The following is a 27,267-nucleotide window of genomic DNA, read 5'->3' on the forward strand; positions in this document are numbered from 1 at the left end:
AGGTAAGAAACCCAGCATGGAGTTATTCAAAGCCAGGACGCAAGAATTTAAAATAACCCTTCAAAACTAATTCGCGCTTTTAAACGGGCAGAACGAAGACACCGTAGAAAGGCTAAATGATAAACTAATAACTGCAATCACAGATTCAACAACAGCTGTGGAAGAAGCAGCGTGTAACAAACAAACTGAAAAACTAACTCAGAAAACGAAGAAGCTAATTGTGAAACACAAGAATATGAAAGTGTCAAGTGCAGCGGATCAAATTGAAGTAGCGGAGCTGTCGAAGTTATTAGCATATGTAAACCGAACGACATTTGTGCGTACAACATGGCAGTGTTAGAGGAGGAAACGCTGGAAAAGGGAGGAAGCTAACACTGGCAATCACAGCATGGCAATCACTGGCAATCACTGGCAATCCAGCAGCAGCTGGAGGGAGAAACAGCATGAGTGAAACAAACTGGAAAACAAACTCTAAAACTACCTCAGTTTTCTGAGGCATCCCGGCTATCCCGGCATTCCGGCTATAGCCGGCATGCCGGTTATAGTTGTACATCCTTCTGGCGCGTTGAGCTTACTGGCATAAACGTCTGCTTGTTGAGCATACCCAATGTTTCCTAAAAGAGTACTATCAACCGTAAAAAAACATTATCCAAGCACAAATGCGATCAAAAACAAAGCGACGGTGGACAGCAGTTCCGAGTGGTACGGTGGCGCCATCTAGGAGAACTGACAGCAAACAAGGCGTTCCGCCGTTTGCTGCAGCCCTAGTCCGCATACTTACGTTCTCTTAAAGGAGCCATGAAGACAAAATACAAGTTGGGTTTATTAGAAAGACTGCTTAGTCCCGATAACAATGATACCAATATCATCGCAATCTTCGAAAAAATAACGGAGATATTAAATAAAACGTGTGAAGCAGTCGCGACCCCCTAGCCAATTTCCCGCAACTTTTCTATGACGTCACGGAACCTTGTTTCTACGATTGGCGGCCGCCTAACTGAACTGCCGTGACGACACATGACTGGACGTCTATAATGGGGCCTCTAGTTCCATTTGACCGCATCACTTGAATGCTAACGTGCAGTTAACGCACTGAAAATTATGTTTTATTGTTGGCCCGTATGACGTCATTCTTGCTCATAACACGTCACTGTAGCGCAAAATTTGAAAGTCTTTAAATACTTCTTGCTTTTTTTCGTTAAATAAATATCTTTTGTGGCTGTAATGGAGCTGAGTGAGATACTGAATCCTAGTTCTTTCAAAATAAACAAAGTTCTATTTTCTCTTCATGGCTCCTTTAAGGACTTGTTCTGTATACATCATTGCAAACGTCACGAAACACATGATTCAGTGGAAAGATCAATATTATGACTTAAATTGTTTAATTTCTCAGTAAATAAAGCACCGTTTAGCGCCGGAAAAGCGCTTGGGCATTATAAAACACCAAATCATTCGAATAAAACGAACGTATTTTGTCTGCATGCCCCCTTTAACACGTGAAGGTATCGGGAACGAACAGGAGGCCACTGGGGATGGCAAGCGAGAGGAACGAGTATTGGAGGTTGCTGTCCAGAGGGCTGCTCAAGTGGTGATTGGCGCGGTCGCAAAGGTCAAGATAAAGTTCAACAGCAGTTCGACAGGATGCTCCTGGCAATGGTGAACAAGCGGAGCGCAATTCGGAGGGTGCGGTCCTGGGAGTTGGTCAAGTGGTGACGGGCGTGGTACAGCCAAAGTCGGTATTGGCTTTCTACGGAACACCGCTAAAGGAACACCGCATGGGCCCGTTATGTCTTCTTTAAACTTTATTGTTGCTCTTCTAGGTCTATCACCTGTCCTCGACATCACACATAATCTCCATTATGCCGTATACGCCGACGATCTCAGCAAATTAACTACCGAGGGTTCTGTTGGACAACAGCAACGTTATACAAGAAGTAGTAACCACACTTCACTTGGCTATATTGCTCCAGCAGGGTTCGGCTATCTTTCTCGCCGTGGCCTGACTGGCGCTCCCGAATAATCTTAATTACCCACCCGTCGAATCCGTACTCGTGGACGAAGCCCATCACAAGTCAGGTCCCACTGTCGCAATCAACGACACTCGCGTTCCTCAAGTCAACACTTTCCGGTTCCTCAACCCACTAATTCAGCAAGACAGTGTGGGTCCTGCCGCCATCTCAGAACTCCAGGCAACAGTCTCGCAACTTATGGACCTCATCTTCCGCATAACCCACCAATGTCACGGTCGGAAAGAGACTTTCCGTTTTGTACAACCACGGCCACTCGAGTTCCCATCGAGCGGCCGTGGTACAACTCATCAGTCGCTCCCCATGCGGCATGCCGTATCTCGCCACGAAGCCAGCCCAACACACCAAACTTAATGCAATTATTCACAAACCTACAAGGTCGCCCTAAGTCTCTCTATCCCAACATGAACCCAACGCTTCCCCCAGTTCGGTAACTCAACAGCCTCGAAGAGCTCATCGAGGCACACAAAACTAGTCAACTTGAAAACTTCCTCACGGATAACAGCCGTTCCGTCTTAAGGCAACTCGGCTCCTCTTACTCCCTTCTGCGTTCACCAAACAACGCATCCCTTGCAAAATCGCAGCGAGATGACTGTTCCAGCCATCCCTTGTCATATGCATCCCACTCACAATCTAGGCCAACGGCAAGCTTGTGCCGCCTGCCCACGCTCCGAATATGAATAACGCTCAGATGTTCACTATACCGATGCTCCGTCCTACTCTACCAACTGAGCATCCGCCCTCAAAGATGACGACCATCGTGTGGACTCCGGATCACGCATCCCTCCAAGATAACGAGGGAGCACATGGCACTGCCCACACACTCACACCCCGGCCATCCTTGGGAGCTGCTGACCCTGAAAACCATATGCAGCGTCATTTCTGAGAACCATTTCATTACAATGACATCCTGGCTCATCATCAGCTTCAACGACGAACTCTACCGCTCCCTCACTTCAGGCTACAAAACAACGAAGAAACAAAGCTTCGCAAAATTTAAACGAATACTTTTCCCCACAGAACTCGACTCCGGGACCTATACCTCCTAGCATTCCTCGACATTCACATTCTGCGAATCTCTCCGTGCCCTATACCACGCGATATGATAGTGCCCTCAAACCCCATCTTCGCCAACTTCTACCAAAGAGAGGTGAAGGGGCCAGCTGGCCAGCTCCCATCTGGACGCCCAGCTTGAGCTGATCTCCCGGCCGCAGCTCATTGCATGTCCCCAGGACATCCCAGACTGTGGACGCCGTCCACGTGAGCGAACGGTTCACCCTCTACTGTGTTGCTCTGAATAAAAGTTAATCCAGCCTCCTGATGCTGTACAGTGTATTTTATATTTTTCCGTCACGCTTGCACACAAAATGTCCCAGCATTGTGAGTGAGTGAGTGAATAAACTTTATTTAGACGAGCTTCAAGCGCTGATGGTTGGGCGCCCGCCCGGTGGGGTCCTCCTCTCTGGGAAGCCCCCGCGCTAGCTCAAATAAACAAATACAATTGAAATCAGAAATCGAATAAAATTCAAAACAAATTAAATAAAATTGCGCCTTGCCCCCCTCCCCTCCTTCCAATGCTCTTGTTTCCAACCAGCCGCGGTGGCTCAGTGGCTAAGGCGCGGTGCTGCCGAACTCAAGGACGCGGGTTCGATCCCGGCTGCGGTGACCGCTTTTCAGGTAGAGGCAAAAAGCGAGAACGCACGTGTGTCGAGATTTCGACGCACGTTAACGATCCCCAGCGGGTCAAAATTAATCCGGAGTCCTCCACTACGGTGTGCCTCATAGCTCAGGTGCGGCTTCGGCACGTCTAACCCCACAATCTAATCCAATCTAGTATAAGTTCTTATTTCCATTGGCGAGGTAGCCACTAAACAAGAATCTGAAGGGAAGTGTTAAGTTCCTTCTACGTGACAGAGACTACGACTTCCCTTCTTTGCCATTTCTGCAATTTGCAATATTTGTCAGCTGGGGAGAACCGTAAGCGTGACCCACTAAGCTCGCACCCCTTCGTACAGAGGGTGGGGAGACATGGCGAGTGAAGGGACCTGCACCACTCCGGCGACAAGGAAATGGATCATGCAACATGAACGCGTTAAGTTAGCTCTGCAGGTGGTGCAGCATTACAAGTTGCCACATCCCCTATCAGTGACGATAGTGCAAAACGGGATGCCAGGTATATGCACGCTGTCAGCAAGTCAGAATCATTACCAGCTCGCACAATTGCCTATTCTGTTGCAGTAAATTAATTCTTCAAATCACTCCGCTTAACTGTACTCAAAACGCGGCGGACTGAAAAAAAAAAAAAAAAACCGGGCCATATCTACTAACATGAAACCTGGGGAGGGGCGAAGCATGCAGGGTGTAAGTGCATTCTTGGCGATTTGGCGTTTTTGCCCACGCAGATGAAACCTTTGGGGGGTAGAGGTATATAGCTTGGTTGTAAAGGTCTCGTGTCTGAAGCACAAAGCGTTCTAGAGCGAGGCGTTGGAAAACGAGTGTCCCGGTGTGTTCTTTTAGTACACGTTTACGCCGATGGAGATGAAGCGTTCTAGCGCGAGGCCTTGAAAAACGAGTGCTCCGGTGTTTTAGTACCATGACTACATGAAACGACGACTACGACAGGTGAAGCCGACAGCCCGAGCCCCTAAGGGGCTTCGCCTCTAAAACAATACGCGTAGGATAGCCAGAGCGCTGAACGTATGTAGGTCATGGAAAAAAAAGAGACACGCGCGAACCTTGGCAGCATAGGCGCACGTGACCATCGAAGGTCGCGTTACGTTCGCGCCGTTCAGAGAGGTGCGAGCACCAAGGCAAACAATGCACGAGGAAGACGTACAAAGCGAACGCGAACCCAGAGTTATCCCCATTCAGACAGGCCTTCGGGTTATCGCCACGCGCACCCACGGAGTGTTTTATGCATGCAGCGCTAAGTTCGTTGTGAAAGACACGGTAGCACAGTAACATACATCGCTGCCCGCATGGATCCATGTCAAGACCAACATATGCAGGGCAGGAAAGATGCTGGCTGCAGGAGACGTGTATATATGAGTGCCTCCAACGGACAATTCGCAACTCTTTTATCTTTTCTGCATCCAGCAAACACGAGTCATGAATCTGAAACCCAGAACACGGGTCACCGTGATGTCGGAGCGGTTTATTTAACAATGCTGGATCGCCGGCTCCCTCAAAAACAAGCGGGTTGTATTTGCAAGAGGTGTGGGCGCTCTGTTCTGAATTTCGAGCGCGGGCTTTTATGCTTTGTGCAGCGAGAGATCATTCCTCACAAGCATCGCGGCGTAGGTTCCCAACGTGTAGCCCGGATCAGAAAAAGGTAAGACATAATTCGTAGCCTTCATGTTCAATTTAAGAATGAATCTAAAACGCCTTTCAGCATCCAATTTGTAGGAAGGTTCGCACCCTAAACGTGTTTCTCCTTGAGCCAGCAAGTTCACGGTCGACTGGTTATGTGCAGATTGTTGACTGCAGTTGCTGATAGTTAGTGAAGGGCTCTGATGTTCGGTGCTCCAGGCGGACACTTTTAGACAGTTGGCTACATTTCGTACATTTATACCCTCCAGTATAATTTCTACAGCTTATCAATATAAAAGAAGAGCTGTGTCTGGAAGCCATCACGTAATAATACCTGCCCGTATAGCATACGACAATTTACAGCATAATGATTATTTCTACGTGTGGGCATATGAGTGCAGACCATTCCTGTGGATGATACAGTAATCCGCAGTGTCTATATAAGGTGTAACTTCGTGAAGCCACCACGACACTAAAGGAATTGCCGGATCCACGCAGAGGTGGCAATCGGCGTAACGCGAAACTTTCATCGTGGCATGGCTGGGTTGAAATGAACTGGCGTGACATTTTTTTAGGGTTATTGGGCTAACCGTAGGTGCTGCTTATTCAAAAAGGTAAGCCACAGCGAGTACGTCCAGAATTACGATACGCAAAGGAAGCGTTCTAAGTTTCAATCACAGGACGTGATACGTTTCTCCCGCGCCCCCTCCCCACCAAGTCGCTGCCCCAACTCTTTGGGTGCGGTCCGAGAAAGCAAGGAATATCTTGTGTACTAAGAACGCGATAAGAACAAAAGATGCACGGAATTGGAAAAATGGGGGAAAGAGACAGAAAAAATTGTTTGGGTAGTTTCTATATATGTTACCTGGTGTGCCGATTGGGCTTGGGCATTTCGCGGCTAGAATGCATCGCTGTAAGGTAAAACGTCGTCAACTCGTGCCGCAAACCATACGTACAATGAGTTTACGTTGCTTTGAGCGCCGTTAGGCTCAAAGTTGAGGATACCCAATGCTGTGCCAGGATGTAGGCGTAACAAGGGCGACTGGCCAAGGCGCTGAGGATAATAGCCGAGAGAAGTAAAAGAGGCAAAATGCAAATAATGATGAAGATGATTATGATAATGAGAGGGCACGTCGTTTCTTAGTTATGCACACACTACTCCGAGCTTTGTAATCAACCTGCTGCCTCATTAGTGGCCCAGCAATCAACATGGGGTCAGGGCTCTTTGCGCGGCAACCACCGTAGTGACTGCTGGCACTATGGCCGCTTATTTTCCTCTCCGGACCAATCATGGTGGTGGCCGATAAACAAGGGGGTGGCCACCATATTAACCTATACATTCGGCAATAGGACCGTAATTGTTTCCGCATTCAAAACATCATAAGAAGTTTTTAGGGGTGCTGGTAGTCCTTTTTTGCGATTTTTAAAGTGCGTTTGTTAGGTGCGTTTAGGTGCGTTTATCCAACCAATCGCCGCGATAAGGCTTGAGTGGCATCACTCACGACCGCAAACAATGCCCACACCAAGAAAGACAGATAATTGAAGCAAGGTTGTAAGTCATCTGCTGTGCGCAGTGTAATAATAGTTGACCTAAGTTCTTTGCGGTCACCCAATCTAAGTACTAGATGCGCTTATTGGCTACATTCTAAGCATTTCAGATCCTGAAACAAGTTGAAAAAAAAAGTGTAAAGGAACCTTTAATAACGCGGTTGTGAAATTTTCGAGGTCAACGGAAACATAAAAAAAATAGAAAACCGCACACCAGAGATCAAAACGAAATAAAATAAGCTATAGACTTGATTGTAGGCTTTCTCCAATGGCGCATGGAGTATCAAGTAGAAAATACGCTTCCAGAGAAGTATGTTTCAAGTGGAGAGCTGTCACGACGCTTGTCGAGTTGAGGCAAGCGAAGTGTCTCTGTTTGAACTTCGAATCAGTAACCATTGGTATTCATGAAACATAGTAGGCAGCGCCTAAAGGACCGGACAAAGAAAAAAATCACAGGCCATTACACTCTGTGAAGGTGGTTGACCAGCGAAGCTGCGCGCGTTGGGGGCTTCCCCGGCGAGTGTGTGTCGGACTTTCATGCCTGAAGTCAGGTCATTATCGAGCCACAGTCTGTCGCACACGTTGCAGCTCGAGCCGAAATGACGATCGAGAAAGTCCCTTTAGAATCTGGCGTACGCGCTCCTGAACTCTTCCAAGTTGGCACCTTGGCGCCGAAGGCGCTATACGGCATTCTCTGGCTCACGATATGCACCGTCGGTTCTCACTCGTCGTGCCGCCTCGCGGACACGCTCGTCGGGCGCCGCATTGCTAGCGGCAAGCCGTTGCGTAGATCACGTTCGCTTCGCTGTTGTCGAGCCCCGTTCACATCGCTTTTTGTAGTGTAAGCTACACTGGCCGAGGTTGAGCAGTTTCGCGTGGGCCGTGAAGGGCCGTACTGCGCAAGCGCGAAGAGCATGAGATTGGATTGAATTGGATTTGGATTGGATTAAATTGGATTGGATTGGATTGGATTAAATTGGATTGTATTGGAAATCCAATCCAATTCTAGTACGGGTGTGTAGAGAATTGGGTCTCCACATTCGCCGGACTGCGCCTTCCAGAGGAGTGACGCCATAGCCGTGGCAGACGCACTGGCGCCGGCGCGTGCCCAGCTGTCGGCTCCAGTCTGTCACTGCGCCGGAGCCGCTTGATAGCCGCTCCGCGTGGCTCCTGGAGAGGAGGAGCAGTGACGTGACTGAACTGGACTGGATTGGATTGGATTGGAAATCGTTTTAGCAGCAGCAAGCATGATAATCAGCTAATTCTAGACAACCAGGCAACCTAACCTTAACCAGCTGAACCTTAGCTCACGCTACGTATATCCTGGCATAGCCGAGCTAAGCCACTGCTATTTTTTTCTTTGTGAGTAGGCTTCACTGTGCAACTAACCATGTGGGAAAGACCGCTTACAAAGACCAAGTTGACACCGCTTTTTTTTAAAGAGGGCTTCGCTTTTAAACAAACATGCATTGATGGGAAACATTATTTTACGGAAAAATACAAGCCGTCTTATATCAATATATGAAGGCCGTACGACATAATTGGCGTAAGCTTTGATTTGAAAGCTGACTTTCCAACATAGTTTTCCCGCACGGACGCCAGAAAATCCCGCATCCTAGCCATAGAAAACTTCGTTGTAAAAGAGGACCGTTTGTTACCCGTCCCTTAACGTGCTGGTATGCGAGTTTGCATAATGGCAGCAACCAAATGTCCCACCTTAGCGCTTTAGCTATTTGTATGCTGACGTACATGAAGGTGAAAGTCTTATGACAAGCTGCTGGGGTACGCCTTAAGAATAACAGTGAAACCGCCCTCATGAAGTAGACCTTCAATATAAGACACCATTCAACTAAAATCAAGTTACAAAGTATGCGGATGAGCTCCAAATGTGTTTTTTATCTCCATAGCGCACCTTTATTCCCAGGAAGTGGCAGCTCGCCTCGGAATAAGAAAACCAGAATGTCAGAATAACACCCGTTGCCTATTGAAACCTCTTAGGACATTCATTTTGGCCTTGTCATGATAGGCTAATTACAAAAGCGCTCTTCAGTTGCACAGATCGACCCTCTGTGTAACCGGTGTAACCGTTTTAAGCAGATCCCCTTCTTAGACACTTCGAGCGCGCAAAAGATGTAGCAGTTGCCCCCACCTTCCCCCCCTTCCCCCAAGGAAAGAAAGAAAACTACACCGGTTGCTTTATAAATGCTGCATCAAGCGGATTGATTTGCACTGAACATGGATATCTGATATTGCCGGGCACTGGTAACATTGGATTTCCACGTAGACATCAGTTGCCTGAAGTGTTTTCCCCTCATGCTGGCATTACATGTGTGAAGGGGGAAGGTAATAAACGTTGGGAATTTATTTTTCTACTGCTCAGTATCACAGGTTGAAGGTCAACATCCTGCCGTTCGTCGTCATATCTGGCCCACTTCAGCGCCCCGGGATAATGTCAGCCAGCTGGATAGCATGTAAGTGCCAAATTGCGGATTACGTTAACTATCAAAAGGATTCGTGTTGTATCTATAGCGTTGAAAATAGGCGTGATCGGCATTTATTGCAGTAGCAGCTTCCAATTCCTGTTACCGCAACCACCAGTACTTCAGCCGTCGAGCAGCCTGATAAAGTTTATCTCGTTAAAAAAAGCTAATGTGAATGAAGAAAGTGTGGTAAAACATGTCTTTGTGCGCCATAAGATGTCAAAGATAAAAAAATGGCCGCGTATCTGCTTGCTTCACCGCAAAAGAAGACGTGACACCCCGTTCTATTGTACAATAGTTATGTGGAAATGTATGGATACGACGCATGCATATATGCGGGCATTATTTATACGTGTACGTGTGCACGCACCAAGTATTTTATAAGAGTACAAAGGACACATCCTACGCACACAAACGTTAGCTACAACGCTTCACAACCCTCCTTAGCATGACCTAGTACAATGTAGCATGACCTCCCGTATAACCTACAACACTCGTTGGCATTCAGTAGGGTTAAATAATTAATAAATTAACATTTCAAATAATTAAATAACGCATTGACTAATATTAATTTCTCGTAATGGTGAATGCCACTGTTAGGGTCAAACGATGGTCTCAAGGCTGTTATCCTTGACACCGTAGCGGAGGTGTGCCAGCAATAGCTGCAGGGATAAGAAGAAACGCCCCAAACGTGCTTCTTAGCTGCTCGAGCATGCGCTATCACACGTTTAGTAGAATAGCAGGAAGCTCTACTGCAAGGTGCATTTCGTCGCTTTAACAAGAGACATTACTACAGAATCCATGCAGCGCGCCGCACCCTAGAAACATGTGCGATGTGCGATAAAATGGCTTCCATTCCATCTATACATACCCATCTATTTACATAGATCTGTCTCTGCAAGTCTGTCTGCCTGTCTGTCTGTCCCCTCCCTTGGCTTGGTTTCGCGTGATAGATCTCTCTTCTTTCTTTCTTCTTTTCCTGTCTCTTAAAGACTCTTTTTGACTTCGGTCCAGTTTGTTTATTTTTAATTGGCGTCAGTCGTGATACGTATGTGGTACGGGTTGGGCTTTTATTTTACTTTATAGTCCTTTAGTCTGTCTGTCTGTCTGTCTGTCTGTCTGTGCCGAATTTTGTGACGAAAAAAGGATGTTTGGCTTTTTTAATTATCAAACATGTCTAATTGAACGTAGCAATTCAGGAACATTGTTTGGAAACAGATCTACGAAAGTTGTTCAGTGTGGACGCACGCGCTGCTCACCGGTGTACGGACGAGCAAATGATCCCTAGATTTGACCTCACATCGAACAGAAAGCAATCTTTTCGACCTCATTTAAAGCTAAAGGACACCTTTCACGTTGAGATCCATTTAAGCAATCCCCCGCAACATCGGTTGAATTCCATAATCCTACCATCGCTATCAAACATCACTTCACCACTTCATGTCACCTCAACCTCAAGCACAAATAAGTGGTTCTTGTTGATCTCAAGTGAGTATGTAAGAAAAAAAAAAAAACGTAATGCATCTGGTACTTGTGATTCCTACCAAGTGTGCTGACATTTAGCAGGATCTAGTAGCCATAACCAGTTGAATGTTTTACCGCAAAAGTGTTAGCCCGAATTTTTTCGTGAATTTTGCTAAATAATCTATATGAGTTAGACGGCATTGCTTAACCGAGCAAGATCTTACCAACTAAAGGTGATCAAAACAAAGTATAAATAAGTGCATAAATGGCATTCCAGGATACACCAAGTACAGTGTAAAATGAATAGTTGAATAAGCCAGAATCCTGAGCAGATTTTATTTCCATGAGGATGAGAAAGGGGCTATGCTTAAAAATGGTTGACTTTTGGACCTCTTTTCTAACCTCAAATCTAACCTGAAATTCTCTCGACCTCCAGCACTGAGGTTAGAGGGAAAACGTCGAACCTGCCTCTGGATTGAGCTTCTTAATTCCCCTCAACCTCACCCTATTCAATGACGCTGAAGGAAATTTGAGGCTGAACTTGATTTCATGAAGTAAACGGTAACAGTGATGTCCAGTTCTGGTCTGGATCAGAATCATTCAGATCGGAATCATTCTGGATCGGAATCATTCTGGATCGGATCATTCTGGATCGGAATCTGGATCGGAATCATTCGGCGTCTACATTCGGTACCCCCTTGATACCGAAATTTACATCTTAGTTTTCTCTATACTAGCATGTTTATTTGATTTTATCGTAGTGTGTCATCCACACTAGAAGCATGTGCTTAAAGTGAATTGTAATGACAGGCTGCATGTATTGACAATGGCATTTTTTGTAACCACACGTGCACCAACGTAAAACCCTTGTGGTGTTTTGGCCCCGCTATAAGCATGAATGAATGAATGAATGAATGATGTATTTACCTGATCAATTATGTTTCCCTCTGAATGCCTTCCGTACTCATAAGATTCGAGATATTTAACGCTTACAAAGAAACGGTGCCCCCGTACTTCTAAGGCAACGGGTTTGCTAACATATGCACATTTCTTTCAGCTTGCACACCCTTCCAAGTGAAAGCATGGCTTTTTGTGGCTGCGTTAGCCTCGAACCCTGTGGCCGCTTCTCCAGAACGTTACATTGAGCTCGGACAAAGCGAATCAGGAGATGTTGCAATAATTAAAGCGATTGACTACTTCACTGAAATCGCAAAGGTGAGCAATGTTCCGTTAGCCGATGTCCCGCTTTTTACCGAACGCGGCTTACAGAAGTTTATCAGCGTCGAACAAATTCGCAAAGCGACCACTTTCGTGGAGTTTATTTTTTCAAAAATGAGCTTTTGTAAAAAGCGAACAGCATAGAAAGTGAGTATTTCGCGTAAACGACACAATGTAGGCAATCTGATATTCCGGTGCGCAGGTCAGGTCGTTTTCTGGCAGTAGATTGCAGCCTCTCGTTCTGGCCGTGCTTTTAAATTTTGAACAAGGCAATAATTTTCAAACCTCTCCAAAGTATCACATCATACGAAAATTCACGATTGGTGAAGCGTTCTCGCAATTACTTCGTTGTACTAGTTGCAAGCGGTTAAAAGGTAGCTAGAGCCGGCTGATTAACCAGAGGAGACTGTGTAGCGATTTGTTTTCTGAACTGCCTTTTTCGCTGGCTGGTGGTGCCCACTCGGTATCATTTTAGGTTGCGCTATTTTATACTCAGTGAAAGCCTGTGGCGTTGCATTTTATTGTAACAGGGCTTTCTTGTCACATTCGTCATCACTGCACAAAAATAATGGAAAATTGTTACGCAATTGTGTTGCATACGTGAAACGCAATACGCGACACTATTTGCCTAACACTTTGTGCAACATTTTTTCACGCCAAAATAACGACAAATAACAGGAGTTTCAGTTTCAATAGTCTCGAGGGTAACGGATTAATTTTTCCGCCATTTAGCGTGTCGACATGCTCGGCGTTGCCATTACTGACAAAAGAGCGTTGAGCCCGCCATAGGCTTTGAGAGTATCAATGTCATATGTCCACGGCACGTACTACACGGGACGGCCCGCAAAGTCGGAGAAGTACCACAAGAACGTTTCATGGTAAAGACGTTCAGGCTAGAGAGGACGCTAAGATTGATAAGACGTTGCGAGTATTCTAACCAACGAAAAGTGCATGAGGGCCGTGACACTAATCACAGGAAACATAAAATCCACGATGTGCAGTAAAGCGTGGGCATTGCGAACCGGCCATGCATTTAAAAAGAGGGTTTGTGCGGGCTTGTTGGTACATACTTGCATTCAAAGTTATCCTTTCGCTCAATATTGTCGGCAATCTGCAGCTGACCGGGGTCATTTAAGCCTTCTCCGTTTTTCATTCAAATACTACCGATATAAATTAAAGAAAATCGCTGTTTCTTCGCAGTTCTTACAAGTGATGAAGGGATTTGGATTGTAGACACGCAAATAATTTCCTTACACGTTGTCTGTTGTATTTTGTTTCGCATTTTTTTTATTTATAACGACTGTTAAAGAGGAATAGGCGTTTGGAGACTTTAACCACGTCTTTTGAATGCAGTCGCTGGCCGAAAAGTTACAGCCCGGATCACCTTCTAGCAATGCTGTGGCTCGAGCAACTAAACAATAATTCCACAAAAACGGTTAACCCAAGTGCTTAGATGCTAAAATTTAGCCGTTTGTTTAAGTGTTGCTTTTGCTCTAGACATCAGGTGCTCGAATAGTCTACCGAGATTTTCAACACGTCATTACACAAGAAACATGGATACCTGAGTAGCACGTAAGAGATAAAGAACATGACAGGATGTATTCACAAGAAATGTAATTTTAAATGTTGAGAGGAAGCGGCAAATACTTATTCTTACTGAGGCAATGGTCTCTGTTTCACTGATTGCGATAACAAAAGGATATCTACGTTCAGGCGACATGCCAACGACAAAAAAGTTATATAAATTGCACTAAATGGCTGTTTGTTGACTTAAACCTGAGTAATACTTAACTTAGGGCGATATTGACGAGTCAAACAAGTTACGGGAAGAATTGATGTTTCCTAAAGGAAGCAATTGGAACGACTAGAAAAAAATTGTATAAAGTCGCCGTGACCAAGGGGGCTGTGTAATAACTGTTTTGATGTTGAGTTCATACATGCGTAGCTTTGGAAGTCTGTCAGCGTTTACGAAGCTCACTGACGTCTAGCTCTCCGCACGGGAGAACAGCTTTCCTTGGTCTTCGAGGCAAGTCTCCACTAGCGAGCCTATCACGAGGCGTTAGCGGTCCAATGTCCTCTTTTCTTTTACTGAGGTACCAAGCTCGGGAGAGAGAGAGAGAGAGAGAGAGAGAGAGAGAGAGAGAGAGAGAGAGAGAGAGAGAGAGAGAGAGAGAGAGAGAGAGAGAGAGAGAGAGAGAGAGAGAGACAACATTTATTTGTCCAACATGGTTTTGAAGCAAAGGAGGCGGAGCCTCTTCACCCCCTCAGACGGCGGCCAGAAGTCCTTGGGCTCCGACGGCGTCTTCGCCCATTTGGACAACCCGGATCTGTACGTCCGGATCGGAGCTGCGCAGAACGGTCTCCCATTGTTCCTCGGTCTTAATTAATAGCAAAGCCCCTAACGAATCCTTCTTCTGGGGACATTCCCAAATAATATGGCGCAGGTCTGCCCTGCCCGTACATAGCTTACATTCGCTCGTGTGGAGCCCCGGGTAACAATGGCTGTACAGAACCGGATTGGGGAATGCATTTGTCTGTAAGAGGCGCCATGCTACAGACTGCCATTTGTTGATACTACAGTGAGGGGGAGGATACTTAACCCGTTCCAATCTGTAATGATTAATTATGTCTCTGTACGAGACCATGCGGTCCCTCCCCATCCCAGCGCGCGAGAAGTGCTCAGATGTTTCCTCGACGTGATCGGCTCGGTTAGCCAAATCTCGAGCCGCGTCGTGAGCGTTCTCGTTACCGGGAAGAGAAGAGTGTGCCGGCGTCCACACAATTTGGACCTGTCTCCAGTCTTTGAAGCCGACCAGAATTCTCAGTGCCTCGGACGAGATCCGTCCCTTTGTGAAATTCCGAATTGCTGTTTTAGAGTCGCTGACAATAAATTTAGCTTTCGTGGAGGCCATCGCAATAACCGCCTCTTCTGCCGCATCCTGCGACGACGTCAGTATCGTGCCGCTAGTTACGGAATTGCCGTTGCAATCGATAGCTACCACGGACATGGCATCGCGGGCTGCGTATTCAGCGGCGTCTACGTAGGCCACATTCTCGGAGTTTTTGAACCTCTTTTGTAAGGCTTTCGCTCTTTCGCGTCTTCTTTCTTTGTTGTGTTCGGGATGCATATTCCTCGGTATAGGAGGGACGTATATGCATACCCATACTTCACATGGAATCTCGCGTTCGGTGCCGAATTGAGATTCGTACCGAATGCCTAGAGTCATTAAAGGCCAACTGCAACGAAAATTTACCTGCCCTAAATTCTGCTTCAATGTGTGGTATGCACCTCTAAAGTCCCTTGTGACCTGATTTTAAACTCCACAAACGCGTAGTTTTTTTATTAAAACCGTTCGAAAACACGCCACTTCAGCCGACGCAGCACCTAGCGGAGTGTCGCCGCAACTTGTCGCCACTGCGGCGGACTTCCGGATGTGACGTGCCAGTCAGGACTCCCGTGCGGCCATCGCCTCTCCTCAGTGGTACTTTTACGTGCGGCCTCACGCTAGTGAGCAGCGTAATTCCAGCCTCTTGCATGAATAATTGCTTTCACGCGTTTCTGTAATGCGAGAAGCTGAAGAAACTCTGGGTTGCCGATACATAAAGAGCAAATTCGAAAAGTGCTGGGGCCGGTCTGGAGCGAATACGGCAGTAGCACAACGGCCGATTTCGTGGTAGCGACGGCGGCAGCAGGCTCTCGGTCGACTCGACGAGCACGCGAAACGCGTGTACGGCCTATGAGGCGATACGCTGTTGGCGCGGCTGGTCGTTGCGGTGGGGCGCAAACGACTACGGCAGCTGTGCGGCGCACTGCAAGCTCGCGGCCGGGCGTCTCTATGAGTGCGAGACGACACGTTATTGTCGTGGCCGCTCGGTGCGTCGGCGCGCGAACGACAACGGCGGCTGTGCGGCGCGCTGCAAGCTCGCGGCCGGGCGTCTCTACGAGCAGAACGGCCGGCGCGAGGCGGCCGGTCGGAGCGTGAACGAGTACGGCAGCTAGCTGTTCGGCCCACTGCACGATCGGCCGGTCGACTTTTCGAGAGCGCGAGTACGCCGACGCCATCGAAGAGCTCTGCGCCGACGCGAGGTGATAACGTGGTCGGGGCGCGGATGAGTACAGCACGCGGCGCACTACACGGAATCGATTTAGTTCAAACAACTTCGTCAAAAAACACATAAATACTAGCCACTGTGGGAAACATTTCTCTCGCCAGTTAGAATAGAAAAAAAAAAAACGTGAAAAACGGGGCCACATATTTCGCAGCACTGAGCCTCGGGGAAGGTGACTGCTTCACGAGTGAAGACACTGCAGTGCTTTCGTCGCTGCATGGCATCATTATCTAAAGATTTGACGCGGGCACCCTGCTAACAGGAACGAAACTGACCGTGTAAACAAAAATAATAAAATTCTGGATTTGAACTTTCACAACATGCGCAGAAACTGAATTCTTACACCCTAGCCGGCACGTTTCGACACTTTCCTCCCACGGTAGCTTTTTTTTTTTAATTTTCCCTCAGAAACACAGGATGGTTCGATCGGCACAGGGCATTTTAGCTGTGCCGGCGCCCATCTAGCGCTCAACACTGCCTTTTGCGCACCCAGCTTCGCCACGACGTCTCGCGATGCCTGTGTTTTCGTTTTACCGGACGACTATACACGCGTCTCAGCAGCTCACAACGAAGTAATAATGGTTGCACGAACTTTCCAGCCCCTTTTCGCGCATGTTTTAAATGTCTGAAGCAAAAGACGGCCCGTAACACATCGAATGCGCGCCGTCTTCTCACAGGCAGCTATGGGAAAATCCGCCGGCTGCGCCCACTCGATTCTTGAGTGTAACGTCACTTCCGGCCGTCCGTAATGGCCGCCCTTTTTTTCCAGTTTCGGTTTGAAAAGAGCGTTTTTGATCTTCGTTTACGATGCAGCGAAGCACATTTGGGCCTCCAAATTTTGCAGGTAGCAACTTTTAAGGTTACACTACCGGAAAATAGTGCATTTAAGGAGCCGAAAATTTCGTTGCAGTTGGCCTTTAAGCTCCGTTTGGCACCAAGACTGCCAGAACAGAGGCCCTCGCTAAGCATATAGCGAATCAGAAAATGGGAAATGAGGGGCTCCGTGAAATAAGGCAGAAAATAAGGGTTGGCAGTCAAGAAAACCTCGAAAAGCAAAGGGGAGGTTGTGGTGAGTCATAGAAAGAGACGAAGAATTTTTTGAGTCGAAAAGAAAGTGGTAAAAAAATGCCCGCCGGGTGGGATCCGAACCCACGACCTCCAGAATACCGGTCTGGTGCGATAACCACTACGCTACCGGCGGGGCTGTTTCCCCAGCACTTTCTCGGGTATTTATGTTAAGGTATTTAAGGTATTTTGTAAGGTATATATATATATATATATATATATATATATATATATATATATATATATATATATATATATATATATATATATATATATATATATATATATATATATATACATAATACACACGTAATCACCTTTAAGACTGCCTGCCGTTCTTCATTTACGTCCCACTAAAATTAGCGCGACACGAGTAGGGGGTGCCCCAAAAAAAACGTTATGCCGTGATCTCTGTCAAGGTCAATAGGCCTTATGCAAAAGTGCTGCCCTCTGTCGCAGCCGAATCGAACCCTCGCTTCGACGCCATGTTTAAGGATAGCGCCGGTCGGGAATAGGTGTGCTACAAGATGCTGCGCGTGCGCGTTATCGCTTCTTGGTGACTCGCTGCACGTCTCGTGCTGTGTTGTCGCACGTAATGACTGATGAATGGTGTGTGGGCTTGTCTGCGTTGCCCCGGTTCCCGTCCGGCTTCGCGGAGACATATTACGCGTCCAAAACGCAATCGCAACGGCAGCAGGAGCGCAGTTACAAGTTCGCCACCGAATCGTACGTTTTCCTGCCGACGATGAAGACGAAACGGTGCACTGGGTAAGTACTCTTGGTTTGTTGTTATTTGTATGTGCTTTTGAGTTTGCGCAGAAGTTCTTTAATGGGGCCTAGAATGAATTACATTCTAAAGTCTACCGAGCCATCAATGGTGCCGCACGCAAATCGAAGTTTTGAAAAATCAGTCGCTCGGGCAGCCGCAACACGCGTGTTCCGTTTCACTTCTTGTGCGTTTCTTATTTTATGCAATAAATATTTGGCTCACGGCTCTTGTTTGTTCAAGTAGCGCTGGGGTATCGTGTTTTGCAACAAACAGTGCGGTAAATCGTCCTTATGAAAGCGAAAAAACATTGACGAATGCTCGCTCTTCCGCGATTCAACTTTGCGCTTGTTTTTGTAACAGCAATCCTGGGTCGCTTGCAAAAAAAAAATCCCGTTTTTAAGAAATCAAATAGCACTGCAGTGCTGCAGCCCGGTGCAGAGTAAATTTTCGATTGATGGAAGCGTTTTGAATAAAAAATAAATACTAAGGAATTCTTGCCACGATAATTAATGTGCAGATTACAAACGATCGAACACAGTTGGTGATTAATTTTTATAGGACTAACGCTATGGACTGCGGGTTGCGCTTTCTGTCGCGTGAAAGCACACCTGAACGCATCATGCGCAAGTGCATTGTTTGTGCGAGGGTCATTAAAAAGGCTGTCATATTTTCGTCACCTTTGCTTGTGGCGCTCGTTTCATTTATTTTGTCTGTGTGAAGACTCTGTTAATTTATTTTACCCACGCTTTTAACGTGTATACTACTTATGGAGTGTTTAAGGACTCTCTTGTTATGCAGAGCAGGTACTGTAGTCTCTAACATGGTCAAAGACCATGGTGCTCTAGTTGCACACTACGTAAATCATCTTGGATTATTTTTATAATCGTCATAAATGCTTCAACTACCAGCCGTCCTGTTTATTCCCAAGGGTCTGCATTAAAGGCCACGTCACACCGTATTCAAATTTAGGTCTAAATGACGGCTTCCTCCCCTTCTCTTATTTTTAAAGGGACACTGAAGTGAATTTGTCAAGCTCCCGTTTTTGCTTGCACTGCGTAGACCGGCTCAAATTAGCACACTTTTCATCGTTTATCCGGTTGACAAATCGGTAATTATTTTACAAAGCGCGAAAGAAGAAAAACTACCATGCGCGGTTTGCGGCGGCCGCACCAACTAAGGCTGTGACGTTGAGAGGAGGGGCGCCGTGATTGGACGATGCCCAAGGTTAGCAATCACACAAGTTTCGGTTTCGGTTTCGGTTTTGTAAAACATAACCAATGGCTTTGTTGGATGGGCATTCTCAATATCTCAGTAATCATCGTACCGCGCTTCTGCCATGCTGTCGGCTGTAAAATGCGTAAGATAAACCTCCCAGGACGGCTTGGAATCGTAGCATTCACTACCCGAGGCCTACGCAGTGCATGAACGCCCTCCGCGTCCCCGCAGACGCTCAAATGCCATGCGCTTTTCCCCCATATTTGGAGCTTGCCGCACTCATGCCTGTATCGTAATAAGCGTGCTCGCACCAGGCCAAGGGTCTGTTGATTCTGGCCTGTGCCCACTGCCTGCAAGCAGTCGGTGCATATGGCAACAGCACGCCAACGAGAACTCGCTAGCGCGCCAGTGCCAGCCAGCGCGCGTTTTGTGAACTAGTTCGCGTAGCCATGAACGTTGCGGCCCCAAAAAAGGTGAACTCAATATAGAAAACATCGGCGGAAAACAAAAAAGTTAACTTACAAAAAAAAAAGCACGTACCCGCGGGGATTCGAACTCGTGACTCGCAAAACATTGGTATATATTGTACAACCGGTTTACACTTTTATTTAGTTTTGGCATTTCAAGCCGCTTAGGTGACTATTTGTTGTACTGCGATCGTGCAGTAAGCGTCGCCCGGGTTTCCACAGTAGCTCACGTCTAGCAATTGCATTTCGTAGACGGAAAAGCGTTCGCAGATGCGTAGTCGTGCTGCTGACCGCTGTGCTTGTTCGCCCAGCGCAAAAAAAGTGCTTCCCGCGCCCTAGTTTTACGCTGTACGGTAAAAATATCAGTTGATTTTATTTGCTTAGTACCTATATTGACTTCGCTGACTCTTCTCCCGCCTTCAAGAGGCCTTATATTTTCCTACTGGCGTACCAGTCAGCGAAGCGTCGCATGTGCAGCGCTTGTGTGAAGCGACCTTGACTTGGAGCTAGATACAGTGTACAAACAAACCAAGTAAAGAAAGGCACATTCTTCCATTCACAAACGTGTCCTGGCTTCGTTTCAACTAAGCGAACGAATTGCGACCAAGCAATTTTTTTTAACCTCCTTGATTGCGACGACCCGCCGGCGGCCGGCGGACGAAACGCTGGGCCGACTGACTCTGTCGGCCGGGGAGCCGTGCAGTAGCGCAGCCGTGGCGCAGCCAATTGCCAGCTCATCCCCTCCTGACGTCACACGAAAACGCCACAGAAAATGGGCGAGCGTAAAGAGAGGAGGACAGCGTTTTCGAATTAGTTTTTCTACTAAATAAAATCGCGTAAACGCGCCTAGAGTGGTCGAAACATGGCCTGGGGACTCCGGACTACAATTTGCGCTAGTAATCCCGCAATGTTTACATATCACTTCAGTGTCCCTTTGCACTAGTCTAGTTCTTGAACAGGTAATAGGTCTCTTTTTTTTGCCTGCTCAGAGCAGCTCTGAGCAGTTCCAGGCAGCCCAAAACTGCTCCCGCCATAGATGTTATATGGGCAAATAAAATACGGAGCTGCTTGGAGCTGCTCAGAGCTGCTTTGAGCAGGCAAAAAAAAAGAGACCAAATGTTTCTGTGCCTGTATTGAATTTCACGGGTCTGTTGTTTCGTTTCAGTGTCGCTGGTCCTGCTGTTGCTGTGCGTTGTGCCTGCTACCGGAGCCGGAAAAAGAATGCAGACCCGAACACTGTCAACCTAACCTTCACGATGGCCTCTTTAGCTTGTTTTCCGTACTGAAAGTGTGTGCTAGCTTGTGATCGCAAGTACGATACGATAGGTTCACCTAAGGAAGGTAGCAAAGAAATACTTGATAAAATGAGAGGGTACAATGGTGGTACACCCCAGAGAACAATGTCTACGAAACAGCTACCCCCTCCTCCCCTTCGTTCTACCTCCTCAATTATGCACTGAAAATGCTCAATAATCATTTATTGCGCTAATTTCAGAACTGGCATACAATAAGGCATACAATAAATGTACCTAAACTGCGTCTTTTTCCATGTATCTTTTTTCGTTAGAAGGGCATCTTTTTTTGCGCAGCGTTTTTTTTTTTTTGCGTGTGCTTTTGGACAGATAATCGTCATTCATGGCAAGAAAAATCGCGGATCAAGCGATGGTTCGTGTTCGGCACGGAGTTCGTTCACGCGACCACTCGAACTCATTTTGCCCTGCATTTGGTGTGAACGCAGAATGCTTACATCGCATGCAAACTTCTCTTCGTTGTGAGAATGTAAAAAACGGAATCTTTAAAACAGTACATAAAGTACGTCCGGACATGAACTGTAGCAGCGACGTTCGCCTTGAACTCGCAAAGCATGTAAACACAGCGGTTGCACCCTCTATGTTCAAGCCAGTTGACACTCCTGCCTTCCGAGGATTCAAATAATTTCAAACACCGGACCAGCAAGCACGAACGCTAATTTATCAGTATTACACGCACGAGCGCTGGCCGTTCCATTCAGCATTCGCTGTAATTTTTTTATAGCTTCGATCGCGTCCGCGCCGATCACCGAAGTAGTAGTCCGCAATCGCCGCTGCGTTAGCGCGAGGTCGCGTTCGCGCCGATCACCGAAGTAGTATAGTCCGCGATCACCGCTGCGTTAGCGCGAGGTAATTCTGGCATATTGAGACAAGCAGGCAGTTCTTTGGTAACCCCTTTCATATCACACGGACCTAATTTGTTGTTGTCATTGTTACATGAACGAATTTTACACGGAAGGCGTTGCGCTGCTGAGCACGAGGTCGCGGGTTCGATTCCCGGCCGCGGCGGCCGCTTTTCTGATGGAGGCGAAAAGCAAAAACGCCCGTGTGTACGAGGTTTCGGCGCACGATAAAGATCCCCAGGTGGTCAAAATTAATCCGGAGCCCTCCACTACGGCGCGCCTCATCGCCTGCGTTGCGTCGGCGCGTTAAACCCCACAATCAATCAATCAATTTTACACGGATACGATTCGCTGCGCGCGCGACACGCACGCGCGGCACGCACACACGCGCGCGACACGCAATAAACATTAATACTTTGACTTCTAGCATTCTTACCTTTGCCCCTTGAGAATCCTTGTTCCCACTTGGTGTGCAACATGGCACACAACAGTATGTAGGCATATCCTGGACGACAGGAAACGATAGATCGCCGGGAACTCGCTGCAGTTCGATGCTCCGCTTTCCAGTTGAGCCCTTGAACATGGCGGTCGCGCTCGCGGTGGCCGCGAGAGGGCAGCAGATTTTGCATAAGGCCTATACATAGCCCGGAGTGCTTTAACACATGCCACCCTGTATTTTGCGTATTTAGTATACGTACTGGTCTTAGCATATCCCTTTTGGCTGCATTAAGACCTTGCACTTTGACAAACAACATCACGTCTTCCGTGTGCTCTATGAGTGTGTAGCGCCTCTGTTTCTCCCGAATGCCGCAGTTTCAGCGCCTATGGAGGTTTGCGCCGATTTCTCTTCGGCAACTCTTCCTTTCCTTTGTTTTCCCTTCTGCTTAGGACATTAACAGAACTTTCACAGCACATGGAAGACCTTACTCCTTTACACGCTCTGCAGCGCTGGACGTACAGCATCCGGAGGCAAAGCGCCGAAGGCTATTTACCCATCTGACTATGTGCCAAGGCACTCGTAAAAATCGTTTCTGTTATTATGACTCTGAAAATCGCAGTTTGTTTTGTAGTGGGTCACAAGAAAACGGGGGGCCCGAAGACGTCGCAACGAACAAGCAGACGCGGGAAGAGGAAGTGCGAAAAAGGGTCGGTGCGAGGGGCAGTTGCAGGAGCGGAGGGGATCGGGCCTCTGTGCGCCTCTGAAAAATGCAGCGCGGTGGGTTACAGCGCATGGGTACGTTGGGGGATTGAACACCGCTGTACCTGATACCGGGAAGTTGCGCATCATTAGCATGACTAAACAGGAACCAATAAATACGGCCGAATGAACTTCGTTATTCTTTGCAAATGTACCGCTTACATGGCAGCACGAAGAAATAAAACCGCTCATTTGTGGTCGATTCTGGCGCATTATGCCCGAGTCACGGCGCGGAAGAGCTGGCTCGTTTTAGCAGAGAAGCATGTGTCTGTCTCGCCGTTGCTATATGTGCTGTCACATATAGCGTACTAGTGACACCAGGGATAGCGTGGCGGCGATGCGTGCATCAACTGTATTTGCTGATAAGCTGCTTGTGTGAGAGAGCGACATTATCATCGCGGTACTCAGGACAAGCAAGAAAGAAAACGAGGACCACTCGTCGCCATTTTGAGGATGTCGGACGGCCGGTCACAGACGGTGCCGCCTGAGCCGACCGAGAGGCGACGCGCCGACGAGCGCCAGACAGCGGGCTTCATGGAGTCGAAGACCGTCGTGAATGAGCGTGACCGTGAGGCCGAGCACGGAGTCGGGGACGAGATGCCGCCTCAAAAGCCCGCAGCACTGCGTGCTCTCCAGCAGCAGGCGCTGGACGTTACCTTGGAGGAACGGCGCAGCCGCACTGGCCGTCCGCATCACATCACTGGCATCGCATCACATCACATCGGCATCACTGGCCGTCGGCCGTCGGCATCCGCTGCTTCGCACAGTCTGATGGAAGGAATGGACGAAAAGAAGGCCGACGGGGAGGCTTCGAGCAGTTGGAAACCAGAATTGGGCTCGTCTGCGGAGACAGCAGGCACGTCTCAGTCTGCCGCAGAGAAAGTTGAGAAGACTCCACTCACCTTTGAGGGGAATGAAGGACTAGCGACAACTGCATTCGTGCACCTTCAGACCATGCAGCAAGCAAGCAGGGCCATCGACCACTGCGAGACCTCAGAGTGGTTCAGTGGCACGCGGACGCACGTCGAGGCGGAGAAAGTTCTGCTCGTAGCCACGCAAGCCCGTCTGGCCGCACTAAACGAAATGCAACGGCTCAGAGGCGAAGAGGAAACGCCCAGTGACGGTCGCCAGCGCTCACTGGTGGTGAGCAAAATTATATTACCCATCATCGTAGAGGCCCTGGAACTTTCCGACGGCCTGCTGCACTATTTCGTCCTGCTGTTTCAGCACGACCACACCGTGCGTGCGTCAGCGCTGATGTCGAGCGACGATCTGGCGAGCAGGAACGGGGGCATCTGCCTAGACTTCAAGGTGGACGACATCCAGTTCTCCCCGCTTCAGGAGAACTTCAACGTGAAAGTGGATATCTTCGCGCTCCGGTCTACGCGGCGAGGGGTGGCTAAGTGTAAGGACTATCCCACGAAGAAAGCGAAGACGAAGAACAAGGGGGCACATTCAGGCAAGAAAGCTGGGCGCTCCTCTCGGGAACCCCCGGAGTCAGTTCCCGGCGGACCCAGCAGTGTTCGCCTACCCTCATTTAGGCACCTTGGATTCTTCCTCCTGGATGCGTCCACCTGCGGTGGGTGTACCGTCCCCGTGACCATGATGCCGGGCTGCTTCTGCCTCGAGGACAGCGCCTTCGTGCAGAGCGAGCTGCTCCCATGCTAAAGCCTCCATCACCGATGACATTGGACCTTCCTCGAGCGGAAGAGCGGGAAAAGCACCACATCTTCTCCGCGCCGCTGGTGCCTGCTTGCAGAAGGCCGCCAGACGTTCTGTAACAGCTAGCCACGATGATGAAAAGCTGGATATGCCACTCGACAGGTCCAACCTCCGCCGCTGAGTCTGGGAACGTGTGTCGCGTCTTCTGTCACCGGAGTGCAGCTGGCGTCACTAAATAAAGCGCTGGCGAGCGTCACTGGGCGTTTCTCTCATTGTTATGTGCCGCCAGGATTTTCATTGGTCGGTCGGCACCACGTGATATTTGTTTACATATGGGCGCGGCTATGTTGTTTCTAGGCGCCTCCCCCCCCTCTCTCTCTCTCTCTCTCTCTCTCTCTCTCTCTCTCTCTCTCTCTCTCTCTCTGCTGCGCGGACGCTAGAGCTGCCAGTCACACTCTGCCTGTCACAACTGGCGGCGGTTTTGTTAGCAGAGATGGCAACATTGCAAGCCAGAACCAAAATGGCCCCCAGACGCTTCCGGGTGCACGAAGTGGCGGTACTATTGAGCGTAGATTATTTAGTGACGCTAAGTGCAGCCGCCCGGATACAAATTTCTATGTCGAGTAAAAAGGCAGTCTATGTCCCGGAGGCAACAGACTATGTATACTCTGTGAGCGTCCCCTGCATTGGAATTTGGCCACCGACTTTATGCGTCCTCCAAGCGTCCTTTGAGTTTCCGTCCTTCACATTTCCTCCAAGCGACATGCAGGTACCCATCCTCCACATTTTCAGAACCTTTTGAGTTCTCCAACTGCTTATAAATGGCTGCCAGATCTATGGGTTGTGTTCAATGTCTCTAGATTGGCTGAGTAGCTCAAGAACAACAAACTTTTTATAATATTTTGTGGCATCTGGGACTGGAAATGCCAACTCCGACAAGCCATGCAGCAAAACAGTGACAATTCTTTCGCCGCCGCCATGTTTATTGACCTTATTTAGCCACCTGGCCCCGGGCAAGCATTGATGAGAGAGAACCCGAAATTTCTTTTTCCCCAACTCCAAACTCGGAGCAGGTGAAAGCTGGAAAAAAAAAAAGTGAATGAGACAAAGCAATTATACCCTGGATAAGAAGTGATCGGAAACCATACATGATATCTGGAAAATGTTCGTTGTCTTCAATGTAAGCAGATAAGCTACCCTGCACCATACGTTACATTATCTTGCCTACACAGACGGGGCGGGCCGGAGAGTGGTGGGAGAAAGCGGTTTACTGGGCTTCGCAATGAGGGCATTGTCGACGTGCTTTCATGGGGTAGCGCACCGCCATCAGCGCACTCTTCGTTGATATAGTTTACACAGCCCTTGTAGAAGCTGTGTCGAGGTTCCAGATTAGTAATTGGGTATTCTATAATTGCGTGGCGCTGCGTTTCTCGTTTAGTTACGGACCGTAGCTTCTGTTTCTACCAGAGCCAAGGGTGCATCCATTTCGTCGTTTGAAGCACCTCGGAAGGAGGTTGCTGGGTGACTGTCCTGTATGGTTATTTAAGCTATTCCACGAGGTCTTCTTGCGATGCGCTGTAATTATGGCCAAGTCTATGGAGGTGATGCCGCGTAGCCGATTTAGACGCTTTGTTGCCCGAGAGATGAGTCGGTGCATGGGAAGGGTACCTTGGATGCAGAACTGTGTCCCATTCTTGGCTGTGTGGCCCCGTTTTGCGACACTCGGACGATTCGAGGACGCGTAGTTTCCGATTCATCTTTCTAAATTGCCGCACTACAAAACAAGGCCGCTGCGGTGTGACCAAAAAAGAGGTGGTCACAAAAATATGTCGTCGGGCGTGCGGCGAAAGCGAGGGAGGATGAATACTAGTAGAAGAGCGCAGAATAAGAAGGAGACGCGAATTTATTCTCCTCAGCAGTGGGGGAACGCCTAAGCGGGACGAATTTCATGTGCTTCGCCCGATCGACCGCGAGGCCACCGCGTGTACTGGAACTTCAATACAGGTAGAAACAACGCAAAAGCATTTTGTCATCGGGACTGTAATTATTTCGTATTCTTATATATATATATATATATATATATATATATATATATATATATATATATATATATATATATATATATATATATATAACACAGAAATAAGGGTTGGCAGTTCTTCCAAATTCTTAATCTGTTTCAATGATCTACCACATCCTCCCCTTTGCTTTCCGAGGTTTTCTCGACTGCCAACCCTTATTTCTGTGTTATTTTCAACGAGCCCCTCATTTCCTATTCTGATTCGCTACATGCATAGCGAGGGCCTCTGTTCTGGCAGTCTTGGTGCCACAGGGAGCTAAAGAGGGTTCAACGCTGGTCGACCACTCTGGACATGTCGTAGACACTCGAGTCACGACCCGGGGGTTAAAAAGAAGGTCCCCTTCACCCCGAGTAGTCCGAATGGCGCTGGCTGCCACCCCCAAGCACAGGAAACAAAAATACCTAACATAAATAGCCCAGAAAGTGAAGGGGAAAATCGCCCCGCCGGTAGCGTAGTGGTTATCGCACCAGACCGGTATTCTGGAGGTCGTGGGTTCGGATCC

General features: G+C 48.0%; 1 protein-coding gene across 1 annotated transcript in view; it reads left to right on the forward strand.

Annotated features, from left to right (window-relative positions):
- The first annotated feature begins 9,333 nt into the window (after positions 1 to 9,333).
- The window catches only part of LOC144161668 (pancreatic lipase-related protein 2-like), a 33,189-nt gene continuing 15,255 nt past the window's right edge, over positions 9,334 to 27,267 (forward strand). The window contains exons 1-2 of the mRNA XM_077692295.1: positions 9,334 to 9,355; positions 11,934 to 12,043. Of these exons, the coding sequence (XP_077548421.1) occupies positions 9,334 to 9,355; positions 11,934 to 12,043 (132 nt within the window). The remainder of the gene's footprint in view (positions 9,356 to 11,933; positions 12,044 to 27,267) is intronic.

This window comes from Haemaphysalis longicornis, unplaced genomic scaffold, assembly GCF_048455015.1.
Source record: "Haemaphysalis longicornis isolate Haplotype H1 unplaced genomic scaffold, Haemaphysalis longicornis Haplotype H1 scaffold_1, whole genome shotgun sequence".
Taxonomy (NCBI): domain Eukaryota; kingdom Metazoa; phylum Arthropoda; class Arachnida; order Ixodida; family Ixodidae; genus Haemaphysalis; species Haemaphysalis longicornis.